The sequence below is a fragment of the Lepidochelys kempii genome, chromosome 2 (assembly GCF_965140285.1).
Source record: "Lepidochelys kempii isolate rLepKem1 chromosome 2, rLepKem1.hap1, whole genome shotgun sequence".
In the NCBI taxonomy this organism is placed as follows: Eukaryota; Metazoa; Chordata; order Testudines; family Cheloniidae; genus Lepidochelys; species Lepidochelys kempii.
The window spans coordinates 170,810,668-170,833,162 of record NC_136381.1 but is presented as its reverse complement, the minus strand read 5'-3'; the positions used below and the strand labels follow the sequence as shown (position 1 = coordinate 170,833,162).

General features: G+C 44.4%; 1 protein-coding gene across 3 annotated transcripts in view; it reads left to right on the top strand.

Moving 5' to 3' along the window:
* IGFBP1 (insulin like growth factor binding protein 1) overlaps positions 1–6,317 on the top strand; it is a 37,618-nt gene extending 31,301 nt beyond the window's left edge. For 2 of the 3 annotated variants that reach the window (XR_012157421.2, XR_012157422.2), the window contains one exon: positions 1,718–1,781. Coding sequence is in view for 1 of the 3 variants with exons in the window: in XM_073332757.2 (XP_073188858.1) it covers positions 1,718–1,893; positions 3,626–3,754; positions 5,347–5,478 (437 nt within the window). In the remaining 2 variants the exon portion in view is untranslated. Of the gene's footprint in view, positions 1–1,717; positions 1,894–3,625; positions 3,755–5,346 lie in introns of those variants that run through there. The other variant, XM_073332757.2, reaches the window with a different exon arrangement.
* Positions 6,318–22,495: the final 16,178 nt, after the last annotated feature.

Below are 22,495 nucleotides of genomic sequence, written 5' to 3'. Positions count from 1 at the left end.
GTGGCTTGGCATGAGCAACTCTAAGGCTGGTAACTATGATAACAACCTTGCAGAACCTGTGTGTGTGTGTGTGTATATGAATGAATGTGTGACTAAATATGAGATTGAATGGAATGTTATAGCTCTAACTAATGGCTTACTATGATTCTTTCTATATTCACAATAAATGTGGTATTTTGCCTTTTCCCTTTTAATAAGATCCTGCTGGTTTTTATTTTATTGGCATAACATATCCATACTGTGTCTCCCTACATATACTGCAGGTGTTATGCCAGCCTTCTTATGGCAGGTGCTATACAGAACTCAAGCCTATCCGCTGTTGATAAAACTGTGGGAACAGGGGGTGCATGGAACAAGCAGTGATAGAAGGAGAGCAGGGGTGCTGCTGATGGAAACCATAGATTTGGTGTTTGTCATTACTACTTCAAACCAGGGGAGTGAGGCGGCACCCCTAGTTCCAGCACCACTGAAGGAGGGGGCATTGAGGATGATCCGCTCTGGTTGAGCTGGTTGGAAAATTTAGAAAAGTAAAAAATGTAGATGCGAAACGGGGGTGGGGGAAGAATCGGCAATTTTTTCTAGCAAAATTTTCCCACTCTCCCTGAGACGCATCAGACACGCTATTAAGGTGAGAAGGCAGGACAAGGGAGAAACCAAAACATAGGTTGTGAAAGAGTCAGAATCCGCTATACCTCCTTGGAAAGGGATTCAGAGGAATCTATTGATTTTTGCTTGTTTAGTGTTAAATGGTCATAGCTGACCAGGTCAGAAACGCATGGAAAAACTTGATTTGAACCATAACAAATGGTTAGATGGTAGTGGATATAAAATTTTTGCACTGAGAGCAAAACCACTTACAGTTGCTCAAGTGTTACAAGGAGAGATGCATTTGGATAGTATTGCAGAATTTCAGCAATTTTTGTGATTGAAATCCTGGTGATTTTACACTCTTCCCCCTCTCTCCCCCCGCCCCCCAGTTTGCCCAAAATATTATCACAGGAAAAGTACTTAGTGCTATTTTTTTCAGTTGTTTTTTTACTGTTTAAGACCCTGATCCAATAAGATACTTAAGCATGTGCCTAACTTTAACCATATGAGTAGTCTCAATTAGTGTTAACAGCCTCTGTTGATTTCAGTGGAACTGTTCATGTTCTTAAAGTTAGGTACAGGTACCTTGCTGAACCATGGCCTGAGTGCTTCATTGTTTGGGCTAGACCCTGTTTATTTGATCTACTACATGTTGGCCAGTTCTGTTGCCTATCTGTATGAATTATTTTGTTGATGTTTTAGCTAGGCCCTGGAACTCACTGAAACATATCATGAGTACATGTTTGGGGCCATCCCTTTCAAAATTGAAAACCACACCTCCTCACACTACTGAAGGCTCCAAATTGGTTACAATTTCGATTTGAGTGTCCTGTAGTTTAGCCCACCACCTGCACTGCATACCACTGTTGGGTGAGATCATTCGTTTCTAATAGTTTGCATCCTAAATGGTAACAAAATAATTGGCTCGTGGAAGACTCTCTGCCATATTTGTGCTGACACAAATTTATGACAGGAGTTTATTTTGCTGCGATACACAAGTATAACTCCTAGGTGAGCTACTAGAATTAATGGGCTTTTCTTAGACTCATTTGATGGGTTTGGTCAAATAAATGCAGAAGATTACTGTATCCTAGATTATTACCTTAATGGTACTGTTGTTCCCATATAGACTCTCTGGAACCTGAGGATGCACCTCCAGAAATTACTGAAATAGCACAGGATCAGCAGTTCAACTATCAACTGTTTCCCATTGGCCAGGACAAGTCTCTGCCTTGGAACGCCATCAGTGCTTATGAAAACATGAAAGCAAAGAGGATCACCGAACTAAAGAAATGGAAGGAGCAGGTGGGTTCTCCTACAAGCTTTCAAGTAGCATTTTATTAATAAACTTTTGATTTGCAATTCAGAATGAAATGTTCATATGAGACTAGAGGCTCCATTGACTTCACATTATTTTGTGCAACCAGCCAACAGCCCTTTTCCTTTGGAATGTCTTGGTCAGGTGCTTAAGTGATAGACACCTTTTGCATTTACTTCTAATTTGCCTATCACTTAAGCCCCTACACAGAGGTAAATTTTATCCCATGATAAATACCTGATTATGTCATAGCTCTCCAGTGCCCAGAAAGTCCAGACACTGATAATGAGATACTAGCTAAAACCACATATATTTGCCTATTTACGATCACAATAAAATAGTATTAAACAGGTGCACATAAAACATTTAGGAAGGCTGATAATAATGATTCATTTCTACATTTGACACTGCCAGACTACTAAAATTCAGCATGGTGTGTATATCAGTAATTTAAAGCACCACTTGAGGGCACCAAAGAATAGAAGTTCGGAGGCGTCATCCAGAGTATTTGTATAATGTGGATGGAGCTAAACTAGATAGAGAGGTAGTATGGACCCAATCCTGCAACCCTTACAGTAGTAGTCCTTACTTGTACAGGCCCCAGTTCAAAGGAACACAGAAGCACATTCTTAGTCTGCTGCTATTCAGGACAGCATTTAAGCACATGCTTAGCTTTAAGCATTCTGTTTAAGTCCCATTGACTTCAGAGCTTAAAGTTAAGCTTTATGTTTGTTTTCTTAAGTGCTTTCCTGAATTGGGGCCAGAAGTGCTTACATGAGGGTTCCATTGTGTGAAGTTTTTCAGGATCACACACTAAGGTTATTTTTGTTTTGCTAAAGTAAAAATATTAGTTTGATCATAGCACCCCTATTTACCATTATTCAACATAAAACATGTAGGCTGTTGTTTAGTTCTTTGTTCATAAAGTTATGCTTTTTATTTTTTAAACAACAGTGAGAATTACAGAGAGTGTTACCCTCAATTTTACACTTTCTGGATTTTGTTGTTATTACGGATGTGACATGATCCTTTGCTATAAAATTACTGTCCAGTACATTTTAAGGATTGGTTGACAGCCATGTCCAATTGTTTAACTGTATTATAATTATTTGCAAAAATAAATACCAGAAAAGAATTGTTAAGTAAGAATCATTGAAAATGTAACATTTTATTATGTTTTGTGCATGTATCAGGAATAATGATTCATTTGACTGAATTTGCAATCTACTCCTGCAATGTCAATACAGTACATACAGAGGGCAACAAACATTAGGGTATACGTTTTTGCAAAAAGTCTATTCTGTGTACATTAAAAATAACACAGGAAACGTACATGCCTAAAAAATGTAAAGCCAGATCCTCAGATCCTTCTTTGAAATCAACAGGGCTATCCTGATTTATACCAGCTGATGATATGGCCAATAGTGTCTAACCATTAACATGATTATTTAGTAAGGGGAATGCATGGGAATTTAGGAACATAAATCCTCGCGTTTTGGGACAGAAAATAACCCTAATGACTAAAAGACAAAGGGCTAAATCCCCTTGAATATTCCATTTTGGTTCCTAGTGACACAAATGGAAACTGCAGGCAATGTATCCAAAGGAAGAATTCAGGCCCAAATTGCAGCTTCATCTCTTAGTTGACTTTATGCTGATTTTTATAGATTTTTTTTTTTTAAGTCAGCATTTATATTACATATATAAATATTCTTTCAGGGACCTTGCCAGAAAGATCTCTACAGGGCACTGGATAAATTAGCTAAAGCTCAACAGAGAACTGGAGAAGACCTATACAAATTCTATTTACCAAACTGCAACAAGAATGGATTTTATCACAGCAAACAGGTACTTTTGTTTTTATTGCCCTCTCACACTACTGTGACTAGTGGTCAGTTACAGCCACCTTTCCATTGCAATCACCCATCCCCAAACTCAGAGTTTTCAGTGGCTATATGAATTGATCGTGAAAATAAGAATATTGAGTTTTCAGATTTGGAGCAAATTGGGTTTCTTTTCTTTTTTCTCTTTATGTGTGATCTTAATGCTCAGATTGGCAGAAAAGGAGGCTGAAGTCCTCTTTTTATACATAAAACAGATGCAGTACTGAGCCCTTCCAAAGTACTTTAACCTCCTGCCTATCCTTAAACAAGTTCCAACTCTGTGCTTCTAATCCGTTATGGCATTCGTAACCGATCTACATTCACAATATGCTTTGTAGTCAGCATGGTGATTGTGTAGTAAGGGCTACGTAGAAGGAAGGAAATCTATGCACTGTGGGTGACATTAGGCCCCATGGACATCAGGTCAGGATTCTATCCTCCATATTTTGAGATGAGATTATCCTTCTAAGAACAGAACACAAAATACAGCTGTATACATTGTATATGGAAGATATTACTGTTCAGATTCATAAACAGTATAAAGAACAAGGAGTACTTGTGGCACCTTCGAGACTAACAAAAATTTGTTAGTCTCTAAGGTGCCACAAGTACTCCTCATTCTTTTTGCTGATACAGACTAACACGGCTTCCCCTCTGAAACCTATAAACAGAATAGTTAATCTGAAGAAGCTATTATGAGATGTATTACAAATGAATATTAAGAACAATCTACAAACTTTGGCTATTATATCAGGTTCACAGAAGTCTTGTATGCATGACCATGTACATGGGTTAAGTTCCTCCCCTTTTTTAGAAGAATCACAACACTATATTCAGATAATAAGAGTCCAGATTAATCTAACGTGGAAAGAATTCAGACTTTAGGCTAAACTCCATTCATACCTGCTTAGTCCATATCTGCCTTTTCATGGCTAAGACTAGCATGAATCTCCAAATTCTGGATGATCTGTCATGATTTAATATAACCTTGAAAAACTGTCAAAAAAATTTACCAGTCCATTCGAGGTCCCTTAAATTTACACCACACCCACAGTCTCCACTGTTTGCATTCCTGATTTCATCGTTCCCTCGCACCCCCACAACCAATCCCCCGCTCTTGCTCTATTCTAACACACAGTGACATGCAGTTGTCTTAGGCGCACCATCTGAAATCTTACTTCAGTGGAGTGAGAATCAAGCCCCTGCATCAATGTTCTTACTCCCAGCTTCTACACTCTGCCTTCGCTCCCCCTCCCCCAGGAGAAATGTATGACTCTCCGTTGGGAAGTTAGCAAGCTGAATTTTGCAAACTGCTTTAAATACCAGTAGGCTGCAAGATTGCACCCAGCATAGTTCAATTGGGGTCACAGGCCCAGTTGCTATTTGGTTTCTAAAACCTAAGCCATGAGTGAGGAGGGTGAGAGGTTCTGTAAGAATAGGGTGTGATAATACAAAAAGTCTGTGCAGTGCAGCTTCCTGTTTTCTAGTTCTTGCGATTTCCAAATACTTGTGCATTTAGTTTCATCGTGTCTTTTTTCCCCGCCCCAATTATCCTAGTGTGAAACTTCGCTGGCTGGAGAGCCTGCTGGATGTTGGTGTGTCTATCCAAGGAGTGGGAAAAGAATTCCTGGATCTCCTGAGTTGAAAGGCGACCCTGAATGCCAACAGTATCTCAGCTCACAAGAATAAGACCAAACACATGACAGCATTTCCATTTGCTCATACGAAGACTGTTGCAGGGCCTGATCCTGCCATCATTTATGCCCAATTCACCAAGGTACTTAAATATGTGTCAACTTTAAGCATATGAGCAGACCCACTGTTGGTAGTGCTCACTCCCACAAGGCATACCATTGAATTCAGCGGAACTAGTCACACATGTCTAAGTGATTGCAGAATTGGGCCCCATAACCTGAATATTTTATATATATATATATATATATATTATAATGAACTGCTTTTGTACTCTACAGATGCCATGGTATGTAAACCCACTGAATTATTTATTTCACAGTAAATTTATTTTTTGTGTCTGTGTTGTTAATTTATATTCTCAAACACTTCATAACTTTATATGTAAATACATAATATTATTGCTCTTAAAGATATGCATTTTTCTATTCTAGAATAGCACTACTAGTTAAACTTCAGTTGGAATAATACTAAATATCAGAGGGAAATGGCATGTAAAACTTGCATTTTGTATTATGTATTTATAGATTGCAGCTGTAAAGCTGAATTTTTTAGAAAAAAGCTGTTAGAAAAGAACAGGGTTAGGAACTTATTAAAAACGCATTTCGTTTGTATAGCATGTTGCTTTTCCACCTCTGTTTCAATGTCAATCTGTTTTGTTTTTTGCCTTTTAAGGAATATTGACTCTGGAATATATAGTGAAACACTGACAGGAGAGTATTAGTTTATATTTTCCAAACATATGCACTGGATATATTGTAAAAATAACAGGAAATATTGTACAACCTTTAACAGGTAACTTGTTCACATGCTGACATTGTCATGTTATTTAAGATGAGCTATTAAATAATTTCCTTTGGACACTGCTGGCTTGTTGCTTTCAGAGATATACTGTACTGTAACTCTAAGCTGTAGAGTCAGAATGGAATCCTTTCAGTGGAGCAGGAGTGAAACTGCAATCTACTCTGAGCAGACAAGCATGGTGGGCAGTATAGTTGAAAGCAGGTATCAGCTTGCAAAGAGGTCACAGGCCCCTTGTGCTGTTTGCTGGCATGTGATGAAAGCAGCAAGCCTCAAGAGGGAGTAGGATACAGGGGAAAAAAAATCACTCCTTAAGGATTCCACCCTCACCCCTGGGGAAGCAAAAAAGGTTCTCAATAAGGAGGGTGGGTAATTGCTCTCTTTCCTCCCTATCCTTGTCATAGCCCAGACAATGAAAGAAGCTCAGAATATTTGCCCCACCCCAGGGGACTTTTTCCAGATTAGATGTATCCTGCAGTCCAATCTTGTCTTTTCCTAAAGTTCTGTCTCCCTAAGGGCAATCCATTTTTCTTGTTGGGTTTTTCTTTCTCTCTTTTTCAATATCTTCTTGTACTTTTGGCCTGAGCGAACTGAAAGCCCAAAATGTAAGTTATTATAAAACTTCCTGGATAGGACAGCTGGATACATTCCCTGACCAAAGCATGCAGCGAGGCAGCGTGAGTGTGTTTGAGACAGTACAGGGACCTGCAGGATTGACAGTGAAATGCTTCCTGCACCGAATGTCATGCTCCCGTTCTGCAGCTCCATGGCTTGTGGGAGCAGCACTTCCCACCCCCTGAGTGAATGGTGCAGTGAGATCTGGTTTCAATCTACTTTATCCACTGCCAAAAGTGGAAGGGGAACCATGCAAATCTACTTTCCACTTAGAAACAGGCTAGAGAGGAGACGATAACCTTGTCTCAAGACCCAACAGTAGAGGAGCTCAGCATAAAATCCTCTGCAGTTCCTTGGAAAAGGCTTTAGGTTTGATGGGGGTGGAGAAGCTGGCTTAACAGAAAATCTTATTTGTTTTGCCTTAAAGACTTTGCATTTGCCAGGCGTTAGCTAGATTGATTACTGCCCCAGGAGTAGAGTCAATGCAGAGATGGAGAATATGCTGCTTGCATCTCCCCTGTTTTGCTGCTGCTCCAGGCCAAGAAAGACTCTATGCCAGCCCTGGGGCTGCCCTAACTTGTGCCTTCTGCTGCCATAGCTTTGCTGGGTTTGCAGCGACAGGGAATCACAGGCACCCAAGTCTGCTCCAGTCAGACCGCCTCTCAGCCATGCCCCACCCCGAAGTGGCTTGGCTTTAGTACAGCAGTGAATTTCCCCCCACTCTTGTTTTAACCCCCAAAGTCCAACGCAAGCACAAGTCTCCTCCTAATACTGGGCTCTGCTAAGTGTTAGGCAATGTTGCCTGTGCATCACTTACCTGGAGGGGTATCGGCAGCTGTGTCTCATAGTAGACTTTGGAGGGGTAGCAAAGTGGAGGGACCGAAAGATCAACAGCATCAGCTCTGCTTCGCTTCCACAATAGAAGAGTCTGCTGCAAAGTTTGTTTGTGCAGGGAGTAGAGCTCTCTCTGGGGCTGGTCCGAGATGCCAGCAAGAACTAAGGACTACCTCAAATCTCACCACTTTCCTTTCCTAGAGCAAAATGCACTCCTTGGACCCTGTTTTCACTAATAAAAACTCCGAACACATCAAACAATCATCAAATCCACACACAACTTTCCCCCGGGGGAGTGGACTGGGGAAGGAACCACAGGTAACACAGGCTAGTCACGTTGCTGAAGGCACACACAGACCATGGTAATGGGCATGGTATAAGAACCTAAACAGAAGCTCATAGAAAAATAGATGAAGGCTGCTTCCTCCTGAAAGGTCAGCTGGAGAGGTGCCCACAGATGACGAAGCCTCTGCCCTTTAAGAGGACAACCCCATTTCTGACCTGAATGATAAATTTGGAGTTCCGGTGTGTCCTGGCACTGCTGTCCCCAATCTCACAATCATCAATGATTCTCTCTCTCCCCGCCCCCCCCCCCCCCTGCAAAATTAATGAGTTGTGGCCGGGAGCAGAGGTGTACCATGGCCCAGCAGCTCTGTGGCGGGGGGGTTTCGGGTGGAGCACGAGCGTGAAAAGTTTGGGGCCCACTGATTTAATGACTACCACAATGCATACACATAAAGGAGAGAGTTATAGTTACACATGCAATCTTGTGTTGTTGCCTGATGCTTTAATACTCAAATGTGCACCCATAAGGTTGTCTTAGGTGAATTTTTTTGTAAGGAATTTTATAAATTTTTAATTAAAAATGTTGGGGTGGAAAAAGGACATTAAAAAGGAAGTTTCTTTCCCTCACCAAGCCTTTGCCTCTTTGCTGGCTTGTAAAAAATTAGCCACAACAGTGCCAGTAAATTCCATAACCACAACTAGAACACCCTACTCCATGCACATTAAGAGGACTATACCAAGAGCTTGCACTTCTGAAAACACATGCTGCTAACTTCCTAAGTGCATGAGAATGAGCCAACAAACCTTGCAAAGCAGGCAGCAGCCCTGCTTAACCACACCCTAATTTACAAGCTCTTCAAAGGCCCAGAACCGTTTACAAACTGAAAAGTTGCCTCTGAGCTCTTTCATATTTCAATTAGAGCTTCAGGAACTGTGTGAAGGGTTGCTTGCTCAGTCAAAATGCACCTAGAGTAGGCTGGGGGCAGGTCTACACTACAAACTTGCATTGGAGTAGCTGCACTGGAGCATCTAATGAAGATGCTCTAAGCCGAGAGGAGACAGCTCGCCCAGCAGCTTAATAACGCCACTTCCGTGAGAGGTGGTAGCCATGGGTGTGGGTATCAAAGGCCGGGGGAGGCTGAGCCACCACAAACAGTCGTGCATGGCCCCACTCACACTCCTCCCTCAGGCCTCCTCCTGCTTCCCAGCGCTCTGTGGCTCTTCCTCTGAGGCCGGACTAGTGGGGGGCGGGGCGCGGGGGAGGGGGGGACCAGATGGATGGACGACGACGACCCGCCTGCGGCCAGGGACTCTGGACAGCTGGAGCCAATGCTTGCACCACCCACCCACCTGGCGCTCTGGGACTAGAGGCTGCATCTTCCACCCGTCCGCCACTCCGGGGCTGGTGGCCGTGCCGCCCGCCTGGTGCGCTGCGAGAAGCTCTCTCACCAACACTGTCTACACAGGAGGCTATGGTCGATATAACTACATTGCTCAGGGGCATGCATTTTTACATCCCTGAGGGACGTAGTTATACCAAAGTGCATAGTGTAGACCTGAGCTTACTGAAACTAGGTGGGTAAGGTAGCTTTTATTGCATCAGGGTCTGTAGGCGAGAGAGAGAGCGAGCGAGAGAGAGAGGGAGAGATTCTGAGCTTACACAGCTCTTCTTTCAGTCTGGGAAACGTACTCACTGTCACAGCTAACTATACGGTGAAATAGATTGTTTAGCCTAAGTAGTAAATACATATTTCAAGGGACCATTCAAGGTGACGTGGCCACAGGCGCTGACTTCTACTTTTCCCTGGAGGTGCTCCAGCCCTGCTCCTCCCCAAGGCCCTGCCCCACCCACTCTGCCTCTTCCTCCAAGGCTCTGTCCATGCTAAGCCTCTTCCCACTCTTGCTCTGTCCCACCACCCTTGCTCCACCTCTTCCCACCACCCCCACTCCACCCCCTCCCGCAAAGCCCCCACCAGCAGCTCACTACTTTCTGTCCTCCCCAAAGTGCCTCCCACAGCCGCCAAACAGCTGATGGGGGGGGGGGGGGGGCTCCAAATAGCTGTGGCTGCTGGAGGCTGAGCACCCATTATTTTTTTTCTGTGGGTGCTCCAGCCCTGGAGTCGGCACCTATGGAAGTAGGCCCATTAACATCCCTCTAGTCATAGCGGGGGAAGGAAGGGCAAGGGAAAAAAACAGCAGTATGAGGGTGGCGGGGTGTAAGTGGGTTACATATTGCTGTAATAAGCCAGAAATCCAGTGTCTCTATTCAGCCCATGATTTTTAGTATCTAACAAAGTGATGAATTCAAGCTCCGAGGCTCATCTTTTGAAGGTGTGCAGGTTTCCTTTGAGAATGAGGACTGAGAGGTCAGATATAGAGTGATCACTTTGTAAAAAGTGTTCATCCACAGGTGATATGGTGTTTTTGTCTTTTATCACTTTCCTGGGTGAGTTTATTCAAGAGCATCGTGATTTTCCAGTTTCAACCACATCATTGTTGTTAGGGGCCATTAGCGCATTGGAGGAGATACACCACATGTTGTGATAGGTATGTGAGGACCCATGGATCTTGAAAGATGTGTCATGGGGGGGGGGTGCTGATCATTGTAGTAGGGGAGATATGTCTTCAGATTTTGCATCTGTTGCTCTGCAGGGTCCGTTGCTGCTTTGAGTTGGTGTTTAGTGGTCTATGGGGACGTTGTTTCTTATGATGAGCTTGACAAGGCAGGAGGTGTGTCTGTGAAGGCCTGACGAACAAGTTCAGGAAAGGTTTCTCTCAGGATGTGGTTCCCATCGAGTATGGGTTGTAATTGTTTAATAATACCCTGTATAGGTTCCAGTGTGGAGTGGTAGGTGACAACGGGGGAGCAGGTTTGATTTCCGTATTGAAGCAGGTTTTCTTGGGGTAGTTGGGTGGCCTGTTGCATGAGGCAATGTACTTCTGTGGTGGCCTGTCCTTCTCTGGTGAAGGCGGTTTGGAGCGTGTTAAGAGATATAGCCCGGACTTTCTCCTCGGAGTGTAGTCCGTGGTACGTGAGTGACTGGCTGGAGCTATTAGCTTGCTTGGTATGGATTTAAGGCTTATTACAACAATCTACAACCCACTAACAATCCCTGCCCCCTTGAAGCTGCCTTTATTCCCCTTTCAGTCCTTCCTCCTCCACTATGAGTGGAGGGGTGGGAAGGAGCCTGGGGCACTGGAACCTTTGTACAAACTGGGGGGGCGGGGTGCCAAGGCCAAAGCAGCTGGGTTGCCTGTGTGCTGACGGGTGGGCCGAGTCTGATGGGAACCTTTTGGAAAAGGAGGTGTCTACACAGGAAGATTGGTCTCCACCTAAACTAAACAGAGCCAGACGGCTGGCATGTAACATTAAAAAGGTCATAGAGGAGTTTTTAAATGAAGGGCTGGGGGAAAGCCGACAGATGCAGATGAGCACCTGGTTCAGAGGGGAGGATCTATTAGGGGGATTCTCTATATCCTAGTAAGGAGGAAAGGCTGGCAGATGATAAATTACGGCAATATGTGATAAGAAACATCACATGAAAAGGATTTCCATTCAGTTGCATCACATGAAGGAAGACTGCTAAAAAGTGACTAACTTTGTAAGTACTGCTAGAAGTCTAAATACTAAGATGGGTGAACTTGAATGCCTGGTATTAAATGGGGATATTGATATAATAGGTATCAGGAATCTTGGTGGAATTATGATAATCAGTGGGACACAGGAATACCAGGGTACAAGATCTATAAGAATGACAGACTAAGTTGTGCTGGTCGGGGAGTGGTACTACATGTGAAAGAAAGCGTAGAGTCAAATGTAGTAAAAAAAATTTAAGTGAACAAAATTGTGCCATAGAATCTCTATGGTTAGAAATTCCATGCTTGAATAATAAGAATATAGCAATAGGGATTTACTGACAATCACCTGACCAGGATGTTGATGGTGACTGTGAAATGCTCAGGGAGATTAGAGAGGCTATAAAAATAATAAAACCTCAATAATAATGGGGGATTTCAACTATCCCCATGTTGACTGGGTACATTTCACCTCAGGATAAAAGAGATAAAATTTCTTGACACCATTAATAACTGTTTCTTGGAGCAGCTAGTCCTGGAACCCACAAGAGGAGAGGCAATGCTTGATTTAGTCCAAAGTGGAGCACAGGATCTGGTCCACGAGGTGAATTTAGCTAAACTGCTTGGTAATAAACACCATCATATAAGTACATTTAACATCCCTGTCGGAGGATAACAACAAAGCAGCCCATCATGGTAGCATTTAATTTCAGAAAGGGGAACAACACAAAAATGAGGACGTTAGTTAAACAGAAATAAAAAGTGAAATTCCTGAAAGCTGCCTGGAAACTTTAAAAAAACACACCATAATAGAGGCTCAAATTAAATGTATACCCCCAAATTAAAAATTATAATAAGAGGATGAAAAAACTGCCACCCTGGCTAAACAACCAAGTAAAAGAAGTGGTTAGAGGCAAAAAGGCATTGGAAAATAGAAAGGAGCATAAACTCTGGCAAGTCAAGTGTAAAAGAATTAGGCAGGCCAAAAAAGAATTTGACGAGTAATCAGCAAAAGATACAAAAATTAACAGCAAAAACATTTTAAGTATATCAGAATCAGGAATCCTGTTATACAATCAGTGGGGCCACTGGGCAATTGAGATGCTAAAGAAGCACTCAAGGAAAATAAGGCCATCGCAGAGAAAATAAATGAATTCTTTGCATCAGCCTTCACTACAGAGGATCTGAGGGAGATTCCCATACCTGAACCGTTCTTTTTAGGTTCTTTTTTAGGACAAATCTGAGGAACTGTCCCAGATTGAGGTACCACTAGAGGAGGTTTTGAAACAAACTGATAAATTAAACTATAATAAATCACCAGGACCAGATGGTATTCACTCAAGAGCTCTGAAAGAGCTCAAATATGAAATTGCAGAACTACTAACTGTGGTAAGTAAGCTATCATTTAAATCAACTTTTGTACCAGATGACTGGAGGATAATTAATGTGATACCAATTTTTAAAAAGGCTCCAGAGGTGATCTTGGCAATTGTAGGCCAGTAAATCTAACTTCAGTACCAGGCTAATTTGTTGACAATATAGAAGAGAACAGAATTATCAGACACAAAGATGAACACAATTCGTTGGGGAAGAGTCAAGATGGGTTTTGCAATGGGAAATCATACCTCACTGATCTAGTAGAATTCTTGGGGTGGGGGGTCAACAAACATGTGGACAAGGGTGATCCAATGGATATATGTGATAGAGTGGGACTGTTCTTAATGTTTCCTCTGAATACTGTAGGGGTGCCTCAGTTTCCCCTATGCATTTCTTAAGTCTCTAGGTGGTGGGATAAGGGGGTGTAATTGTTGCAGAGCAAAGGGCCAGTGTACATAAATGGCTGACACTCTGTCTCCTGGCAGTAGATGGCCTGGGTCCTTCCCCCCTGCAAGGTGATAGCTAAAGGTGTTGGAGAACCAAGGAATCAGGTGATCTCCTGGCCGGGGAAAGGGTCAAAACCCAGAGGAGGAGGGGGTGGAGAGTGAGTCAGTTTGGGCTGGCTGGGAACGTGGAGTCAAGTGCAGATGTGGTTGTCTGGCTCACTGCCCCCCAAAATGGACTTGGCTGAGGGGTCCTGTTCTCTGTATCTACAAGCCCTGTTTTAAACCGTGTTCCTGTCATCTAATAAACCTCTGTTTTACTGGCTAGCTGAGAGTCACGTATGACTGCAAAGTTGGGGTGCAAGACCCTCTGGCTTCCCCAGGACCCCACCTGGGCGGACTCGCTATGGGAAGCGCACAGAGGGGCAGAGGATGCTGAATGCTCCAAGGTCAGACCCAGGAGGGTGGAAGCCGTGTGAGCTTCTTGCCCTGAAGACAGTCTGCTCACAGAGAGGAGACTTCCCCAGAGTCCTGACTGGCTTCATAGGGAGCAGTTCCAGAGCAACGCGTGGGGACTCCATGACAATATAGTGGACTTAGACTTCCAAAAAGCATTTGACAAGGTCCCTCACCAAAGGCTCTTAAGCAAAGTAAGCCTTCATGGGATAAAAGGGAATGTCCTTTCATGAATCATCATCTGGTTAAAAGAAGGAAACAAAGAGTGGGAATATATGGCCAGTTTTCATAATGGAGAGAAGTAAATAGTGCTGTCCCCCAGGGATCTTTACTGGGCCCTGTGCTGTTCAACATATTAATAAATTATCTGGAATAAAGGGTAAACAATTACTCAAGATAGTTAAGTCTAAAGCAGACTGCAAAGAGTTACAAAGGGATCTCACTAAACTGGGTGATGAAATTCAATGTTGATAAATGCAATGTAATGCCCAGTGGTAAACAGAATCTCAACAATACACACAAAACGATGGGGGTCTAAATTAGCTGTTACCAAGAAAAAGATCTTGGAGTGCTTGTGGATTGTTCTCCGAAAACATCTGCTCAATGTGCAGCGCCAGTCAAAAAAAGATAACAGAATGTTAGGAACCATTAGGAAAGTGATAGATAACAAGACAGAAAATAGTATAATGCCGCTATATAAATCTATGGTACGCCCACATCTTAAATACTTTGTGCAGATCTGGTCGCCCCATCTCAAAAAAGATATATTGGAATTGGAAAAGGTAAAGAAAAGGGCAACAGAAATGAGGAGGGGTATGGAACGGCTGCCATATGAGGAGAGATTAAAAAGACTGGGACTTTTCAGCTTGGAAAAGAGACAACTAAGGGGGATAAGCTAGAAGTCTATAAAATCTTGACTGGTGTGGAGAAAGTGAATAAGGAAATGGTATTTATTCCTTAACGTAACGGAAGAACTGGGGGGGGGAGGGTCACCCAATAAAATTAATAGGCAGCAGGTCTAAAACAAACGTAAGGAAGTATTTCTTCACCCAACGCACAGTCAACCTGTGGAACTCATTGCCGGGGATGTTGTGGAGGCCAAAACTATAACAGGGTTCAAAAAAGAATGAGATAAGTTCCTGGAGGACAGGTCCACCAGTGGCTATTAGCGAGGCTGAGCAGGGATGCAACACCATGTGCTGAGTGTTCCTCTCTGTTTGCCAGAAGCTGGGAATGGGTGACCCGGGCTGGATCACTTGATGATTGCCTGTTCTGTTCAGTCCCTCCAAAGCACCTGGCATTGGGCAGTGTTGGAAGAGAGGATGGGCTACATGGCCCATTGGTCTGACCCAGTAGGCTGTTCTTATGATGGGGGAGGGGCAACTCATATGAGCTGCAGATTGAAACATTGCTTAAAGGGCAGTGAGAGCTGAGATGGGCCCCCAGGGTCAGGTACTGTAGGCATAGTTTGACTACTATATTTGGGTGGGGCAGCGTGCATGTGCAGACACACGTGTGTGCTGAAGCCAGTTCCCCTGGCTCACTCACTCTCTCCCCCCATCTGGAGTGGTACCTGGGCTGCGGGTGCTTCTACCCCCAGTTAGTTCAGTAGTAAACAGGTTTAAGGAAAGACTGATCATGTTCTTATCATGGGAAAAGTACTTCAAAAACTCAATGTAAACCATCGCTGACAAGTTCTGTGGTGCTCCATGGAGGCCTTTAAATGCAAATAAGTTAATCAGGCAATTTGCATATTGCAATAGTTTGGTTATAACCATCACCTTCAGCTTCTGATCAACACACCCTGATGCAGCCACCATGCTGGAGAGTGGCTGGGAGGTGTTAGGGTACATGAATGGGTGCTTTGGCTGCTGTGTGTGTGTGTGTGTGGGAATTAGCTGGTTTGGGGTGTCTGGGTGAGCATGGGATCCGTGGTGGGTGCATTGCCTTGTATTCCTGACACCTCCGTTGGCTGTTCCTTCTCCACTTAGATCTACCAGTGGGAGAAGAGAGGTAGAGGGGACTGCAGCTCATTTGGCACCACAGCAGTCATTAGTTGCAAGCCCTTCTTACAGCCTAGCTGGGTGCCGGGCGTTTCAGCTGGGCTATGGAAATGCATGACAGGGCTGCTTGCATTTGGCAACCCTGCTTAAGGATGCCATGTTAGCCAGCGTAAATGGAGAGCCAGAAAAGTAATACAAGGGGCAGGCCTTTTGCAAGGATGAGCTGGGATCTGGGGCGTTATCCTTTGCCTTGGTGGTTGTGTTCTGCAGGATTTCAGACCATACCTCATGACCCTCTCACCTGTTAGGAGGAAGAATAGGGCAAAACCACAGCTTGAGTAGGATTTTTTTAACTTCCTGTGGAATTATCACCAGGACAGCCGCAGTTACACAGCACAAAAAGCAGGCAGTGAGTTTAAAAAAGTTCTTCTCCTAATGAACAACACATTTATGTTGCTTACCAGTGCACCTAGGACTGTTTTCTTTTAGTAGAAAGATACATCATATTCACTCAGCTGATCTAATGCAGTAAAGCAATGGTCACCCGGACACCACATGTTGATAAATTAAATGGGTTCAAGATGAAAGAAGATATTTATCCCCCAATGGATATGCAAAAACATTTTCCTCCTAATAGTAAGTACTACCTAAAATGAACTTCCCACACTTGCAAACATAGTCTTATTACATTCAGTGATGACTAAAAGCAAAAAACCAACCCCCTCTACCTCCTCCCCCAAAAATCCCAACCACACTGGAACAGTCACATCCTCAGTCTTTAGAATTATTTATCAATAAATAAATAAACAAAGGGGAGCAAGGATCATTTTATAAGAAGCAAACATGTCCTGATAGATATTAATAATTCAGACACCAACAATTTTAAAACGCACAACTTGTCCATTACAAAATGTCATTTTAAATACGAAGCTCTGGCATCCAGCAAAGTTGCTCAGCACTTTTCATACTTTAACTACAATTTGTATGGCTAACACATAAACTCTCTGGAGCCATCCCTGGACACCGAGTTTTAAAGAGTGACTCGAGATATCAAAAAAACTATTTCCCAAAAGATCTGTAAAACAATTACTTAATTTTAGGGCTCAGTTCAATAAAGAATTATGCTGTTTCTATGGAATTTAGTCATAAAAAAAGTTCAGACTGTACTAAAAACTAATTAATTCTGTGGTTTTGGTATTCATTGAAGCCTCCTTTCCCCTGTCACAAATAGCTCACGTTATGCCCTGAAGGATGTGCATGCCAAAATGGTGGACAAGGATATTCTGAGCTCAAAAGATTATAGCAAAGTATGTTTATTTAAAAAGGAAACTTTCTCAAATGGCTTGAAAGATAATAGAGCTGCCTGCAGGCAGATTTAACTTGCATTCTGGTCATTTATGGGGACTTACTATGCAGCTATTTATTCCTCTGGTTAAAATAAACACTTACCGCCTCAATACGTTCTACATATGGTACTTATGTAATATCTAGAGATGAATTATCTTTCAGAAAAGCCATCATTCACAATATGGACATTAAGATTAACTTTTGTACTTTTCTGCACGACCTCGTGAAAAAAAAGTCAGAAATAATCATGTTTTTCTTGAGAATTTTACAATGTTTTCATCTGCAGTGTCTGTAATTCTCAGAATAGCTTTTAAAAAATATTAGCTAATACACGTTTGCTTAATAAAATATTGAGCTGAAGAGAGGGAAGGCATGAAAAACAGCAGTAATCTATCTAATGCATTGATTCTATTTCCGCCCTCAGTAACAAGCAGGGGCCACGCATTTTTACTGAATAAAGTCCTCCACTAATGACAGCTATTAACAGGACTAGTTTTTAACCTATGGGTGGGGTGAAAGGAGATCTTTCCCTAAGCTGATATTGATTGACCTATATATATTTGCATGTTCGCCTGATTCTGCCCACACTGTACTGCTCAAACATAACCCACAAATATTTTGTGTTTAAATCGGGCATTCATTATACAGTCCAACTCCCATGCAACATTCCCTGGGAAAATCATTACATGCCCATGTAACGTGTTTGTTGAATTGAACCCTTGTCTTAACAGAAATAGTAACATGAAAAAAGCACAGTTCATCTTCATTTTAATGAGTGTTTTTTGTGATAGCAATAAGGTTACTTTGTGTTTCACACCAAGAATGTTGTCTGCTGGGATACTTGTATACACAAACTGCAGTGTCTGGTATTAGAGTAAGTATACCATGGTCATGTGAAATATATAGCAGGCAACTACTCATCAAGGAAATGGTATATATATATATATATACGCACACACAAGAGAAACATTTTATTTACTATTTTTAGATACATTAACCTTTTTTTTAATAAAGTTGAAAAGTTGACTGGCTCGTGCATAGCCATAAAATCCTTTTTACTGCTAAGGTTATGTGTTTTGTATGTCACAAAAAGACGAGAGTAATTAACAGTGCACAGGCATGCAAGTTAATCAATGAATCATATTTTTAAAATAATTTATGTCTCCCAGGTTGCCGTAATGAATTAAGAAGCATGTTTGAGCTATCAAACATTTTGCATTTTTGTAAACTATCGATGTCTAAGGCTAAGTTTTTGTCATGGATATTTTTAATAAAAGTTACAGACAGGTCACGGGCAATAATGAAAAATTCACGAAAGCCCGTGACCTGTCTTTGACTTTCACTAAAAACACCCATGACAAAATGGGTAGCCTGGGCAGCTAAGGGGCAGCTCCAGGGTACCCCTCCGCTGGCAGCTCCAAGCTGCGGGGGTCCCCTCTGCCTCCTGCAGCAGCAGGGAGCTCTGGGGATCCTCCCTGCCACCCACCATGGCTAGGAGCTGCTGGGGTCCCCCCTGCTGCTCACAGCAGCCCGGAGCTCCGGGGGTCTCTATTGCTGCCCATGGCAGCAAGGAGCAGCAGGGGTTCCCCACTGCTGCCTGCAGTAGATGAGAACAGTGGGGATCCCCCTGCCGCCTGGTCTCCCCTGCTACCTGGGACAGCGGTGAGTGGGTGGGGTCCCCCCTGCTGCCCAGGATGGCAGTGAGCTGCAGGGATTCCCCCTGACGTCGGGTACCCCCCGATGCCTCCCACCCTGCCTGTGGGGCTGGGAGTGGCAGCGGGGAGCTGTGGGGCTCTCCCCTAATGCTCGCGGTGGCTGGGAGCTGCGGGGATTCCCCACAGCTCCATGCCTCCATAGGAGGCAGGGGACCCTGCAGCTCCCAGCTCCTGCTGGCTGAAGTCACCAAATCGCAGCCTTATCAATGGCCCATTAAAGGGCTTTGTGTCATTAAAGAACCTTAATCAACCATCCCATTTTGCCTATATTTAGATATTTTTCATTGCTGTTAAGGGACAAAACAAACTTTCAAGGACTTAAAAAGCTAACCAGAAATGTTACTACAGGCGGTTAGATTTTTTAAAACTTTCCTTGCATGCAGGAAGAATGTTGCTTGGTAGGCAGCCATCCTCCTTTTCTGTGAAGATACTAGCTTACATTCCCAGCAGCTAAGGAATGTTCCTCACCTTCTCGTAACTCTTGTTCTTCGAGATGTGCTGTTCACGCCCATTCCAATCAGGTGTGTACGCGCACATGCACAGTAGCCGGAAGGTTTTTTGCTAGCAGCAGCTGTTGGGTTGGCCGGGGCGCCCTCTGGTGTCGTGCCTTCGTGGCTCTCAATACAGAGCTGTGTCGAACCGCCACCCCCTCAGTTCCTTCTTGCCAGCTACTCCGACAGACGGGTAGGAGGGTGAGTATTGGAATGGACATAAACAACACACCTCGAAGAACAACTTACGAGAAGGTGAATAACTGTTTTTTCTTCTTCGAGTGCTTGTTCATGCTGATTCCACAAGCCCAAGGTGACTCACAAGCCAAAGTTTAGGTGGTGGAGTCAGTCTTCCACTGATTGGAGCACTGCTCGTCTGAAGGTTGCATCATCTCTGGCCTGCTGGGTAATCGTGTAGTGCATGGTAAAAGTGTGGATGGAAGACCAGGTCGCCACCCTGCAGATTTCCTGAGTGAGAACCTGAGCCAGGAACGCTGTTGATGAAGCCTGCGCCCTGGTGGAGTGCACAGTGATCAGAGGTGTGGGAACCCCTGCCAGGCTGTAGGACTCATGAATACAGGATGCTATCCATGACGAGATGCGTTGCGATGATACGGGCAGACCTTTCATTCTGTCCACCACTGCCATGAATAACTGGGCTGATTTTCTGAATGGTTTTGTTCGCTCGATATAAAAGGCAAGCGCCCTGTGGACTTTCTATGAGTGGAGTCTCTGTTCCCTGCTGCTGGAATGAGGCTTAGGGTAGAACACCAGGAGAAAAATGTCCTGGTTGATATGAAACTGTGACACAACCTTTGGGAGGAAAGCAGGGTGAGGTCTGAGCTGAACCGTGTCCTTATAGAACCTGGTGTAAGGGGACTCTGATGTTAGGGCCTTGAGCTCAGACACCTTCCTGGCCCAGGTCATCGCTACCAGGAATGCCACCTTGTAAGAGAGGTAGAGCAGGGAGCACATCACCAACGGTTCAAATGGTGGTCCCGTGAGCCTAGAGAGGAACAGGTTGAGGTCCCAGGTGGGGACAAGCTAACGGATGTGAGGGTACAGTCTGTCGAGTCCTTTTACAAATCAGCTGACCATAGGTTAGCAAACACCAAGCGGCCTCCCGCGCCCGGATGGAAGGCTGATATGGCAGCTAAGTGCACCCTTAATGAAGGCAACGAAAGCCCCTGCTGCTTCAGATGGAGGAGGTAGTCCAGAATGAGTGGCACTGAGGCTCGTGTCAGGAACGAATGGCGCTGCGCCAACCAGACTGAAAATCTCTTCCACTTGGCCAGGTAGGTAGCTCTCGTAGAGGGTTTCCTGCTGCCAAGGGGGACTTGTCTAACATGGTCTGAACAGGAAAGCTCCATCGGGTTCAACCACGGAGCTTCCATGCCGTGAGGTGAAGCGAGTCGCAGTTCAGATGTTGAAGATGACTGTGATCTTGCGTCAGAAGGTCCGGGAAGAGTGGAAGAGTGACCGGGGCTTTCACAGACATGTCTAGGAGAGATGTGTACAAGTGCTGATGAGAGCAGGCTGGTGCTATCAATATGACCTGAGCTCATTCCCTCTGGATCTTGAGGAGTACCTTGTGAACTAGCGGTATGGGTGTAAAGATGAAAAGAAGATGGCCTCCCCACAGAAGGAGGAACGCGTCCACTCTGGAGCCCAGGCTGTGATTCTGGAAGAAGCAGAACTGCTGGCACTTCCTGTTGTGTTGCATGGTGAATAGGTTTATCTAGGGAAAGCTCCACCTCTGAAAGACTGAGAACGCAACGTCCGGGTGAAGGGACCACTCGTGGGCATGAAACGACCTGCTGAGGTGGTCCGCCTGCTCATTCTGTACTCCGGGGAGGTACAACACTTGCAGGTGTATTTAATACTCCACAAAGACGTCCCACAGCATGAGGGCTTTTTGGCACAGGGGAGAGGAGCGTGCACCCCCGTTTGTTGATATAGAACATTGCTGTTGTATTGTCTGTCATAACTGATACACATTGTCCCGTTTAAGTGTGCACAGAAGGTCTGGCATGCTGGGCGCATCGCTCTCAGCTCTCTGACGTTGATGTGGAGATCCAGGTCTGCTTGAGTCCTTGAGTCCTGCGGTCTCCCAGATGAACTCCCCAGCCCAAGTCTGATGAGTCCATCACTAGCGAGAGAGACAGCTGTGGACTGGTGAAGGGGACCTCTAAGCACACCTCCTGAGGGTCGAGCCACCAGATGAGGGAGTCGATGACCTGGCAAGGCAGGGTTGATCCTGTCCAAGCTGTCCCCGGCTGGGCAATACACTGGCACAAGGCACGACTGAAGAGGTCAAAGCCTGAGTCTGGCATTCGGCATCACATAGATACAGGCAGCCGTGTGTCTGAGAAGCTGCAGGCAGTTTCTTGCTGTGGTGATGGGAAACTGTCTGATGCCTCAAATGATATCTGTCAGGGCCTGAAACCTTGCTTCCAGCAGGTATGCCCTGGCTTGGGTCGAGTCCAGTACTGCCCCATAAACTCTATCCTCTGGACGGAGGACAGAGTTGATTTTGCTTTGTTTAGAAGGAGACCCAGGTTGTCAAAGGTGGCTCTGATGAATCCGACCTGAGCTTCCACTTGGGTCCTGGAGCGGCCCTCGATCAGCTAGTCGTTGAGGTATGGAAACACCTCTACTGGTGCCTGCGCAGGAACACAGAGACAACTGCCATACACTTGGTGAAGACTCAAGGTGCTGCTGACAGGCTGAATGGAAGGACTGTGAATTGGTAGTAGGTATTGTTCACCACAAACCTGAAGTACTTTCTGTGGGACTAAGTGATTGCGATATGAAAATATGCATGCTTCAAGTCGAGGGCGTCATACTTGTCTGCTGGATCCAGTGAGTTCGGATGATGGAGGCCAAAGAGACCATGTGGAACTTGAGTTTCTTCATGAACTTGTTGAGTTCTCGCGGATCCAAGATGGGCCTGGGGCCGCCTTTGATTTTTGGTATTAGGAAATACCGGTAATAGAAGCCCTTGCCCTTCTGCTCCTGAGGAACCTCCTCCACTGCCCCTAGCGATAGGAGTGACTGCACCTCCTGTATAA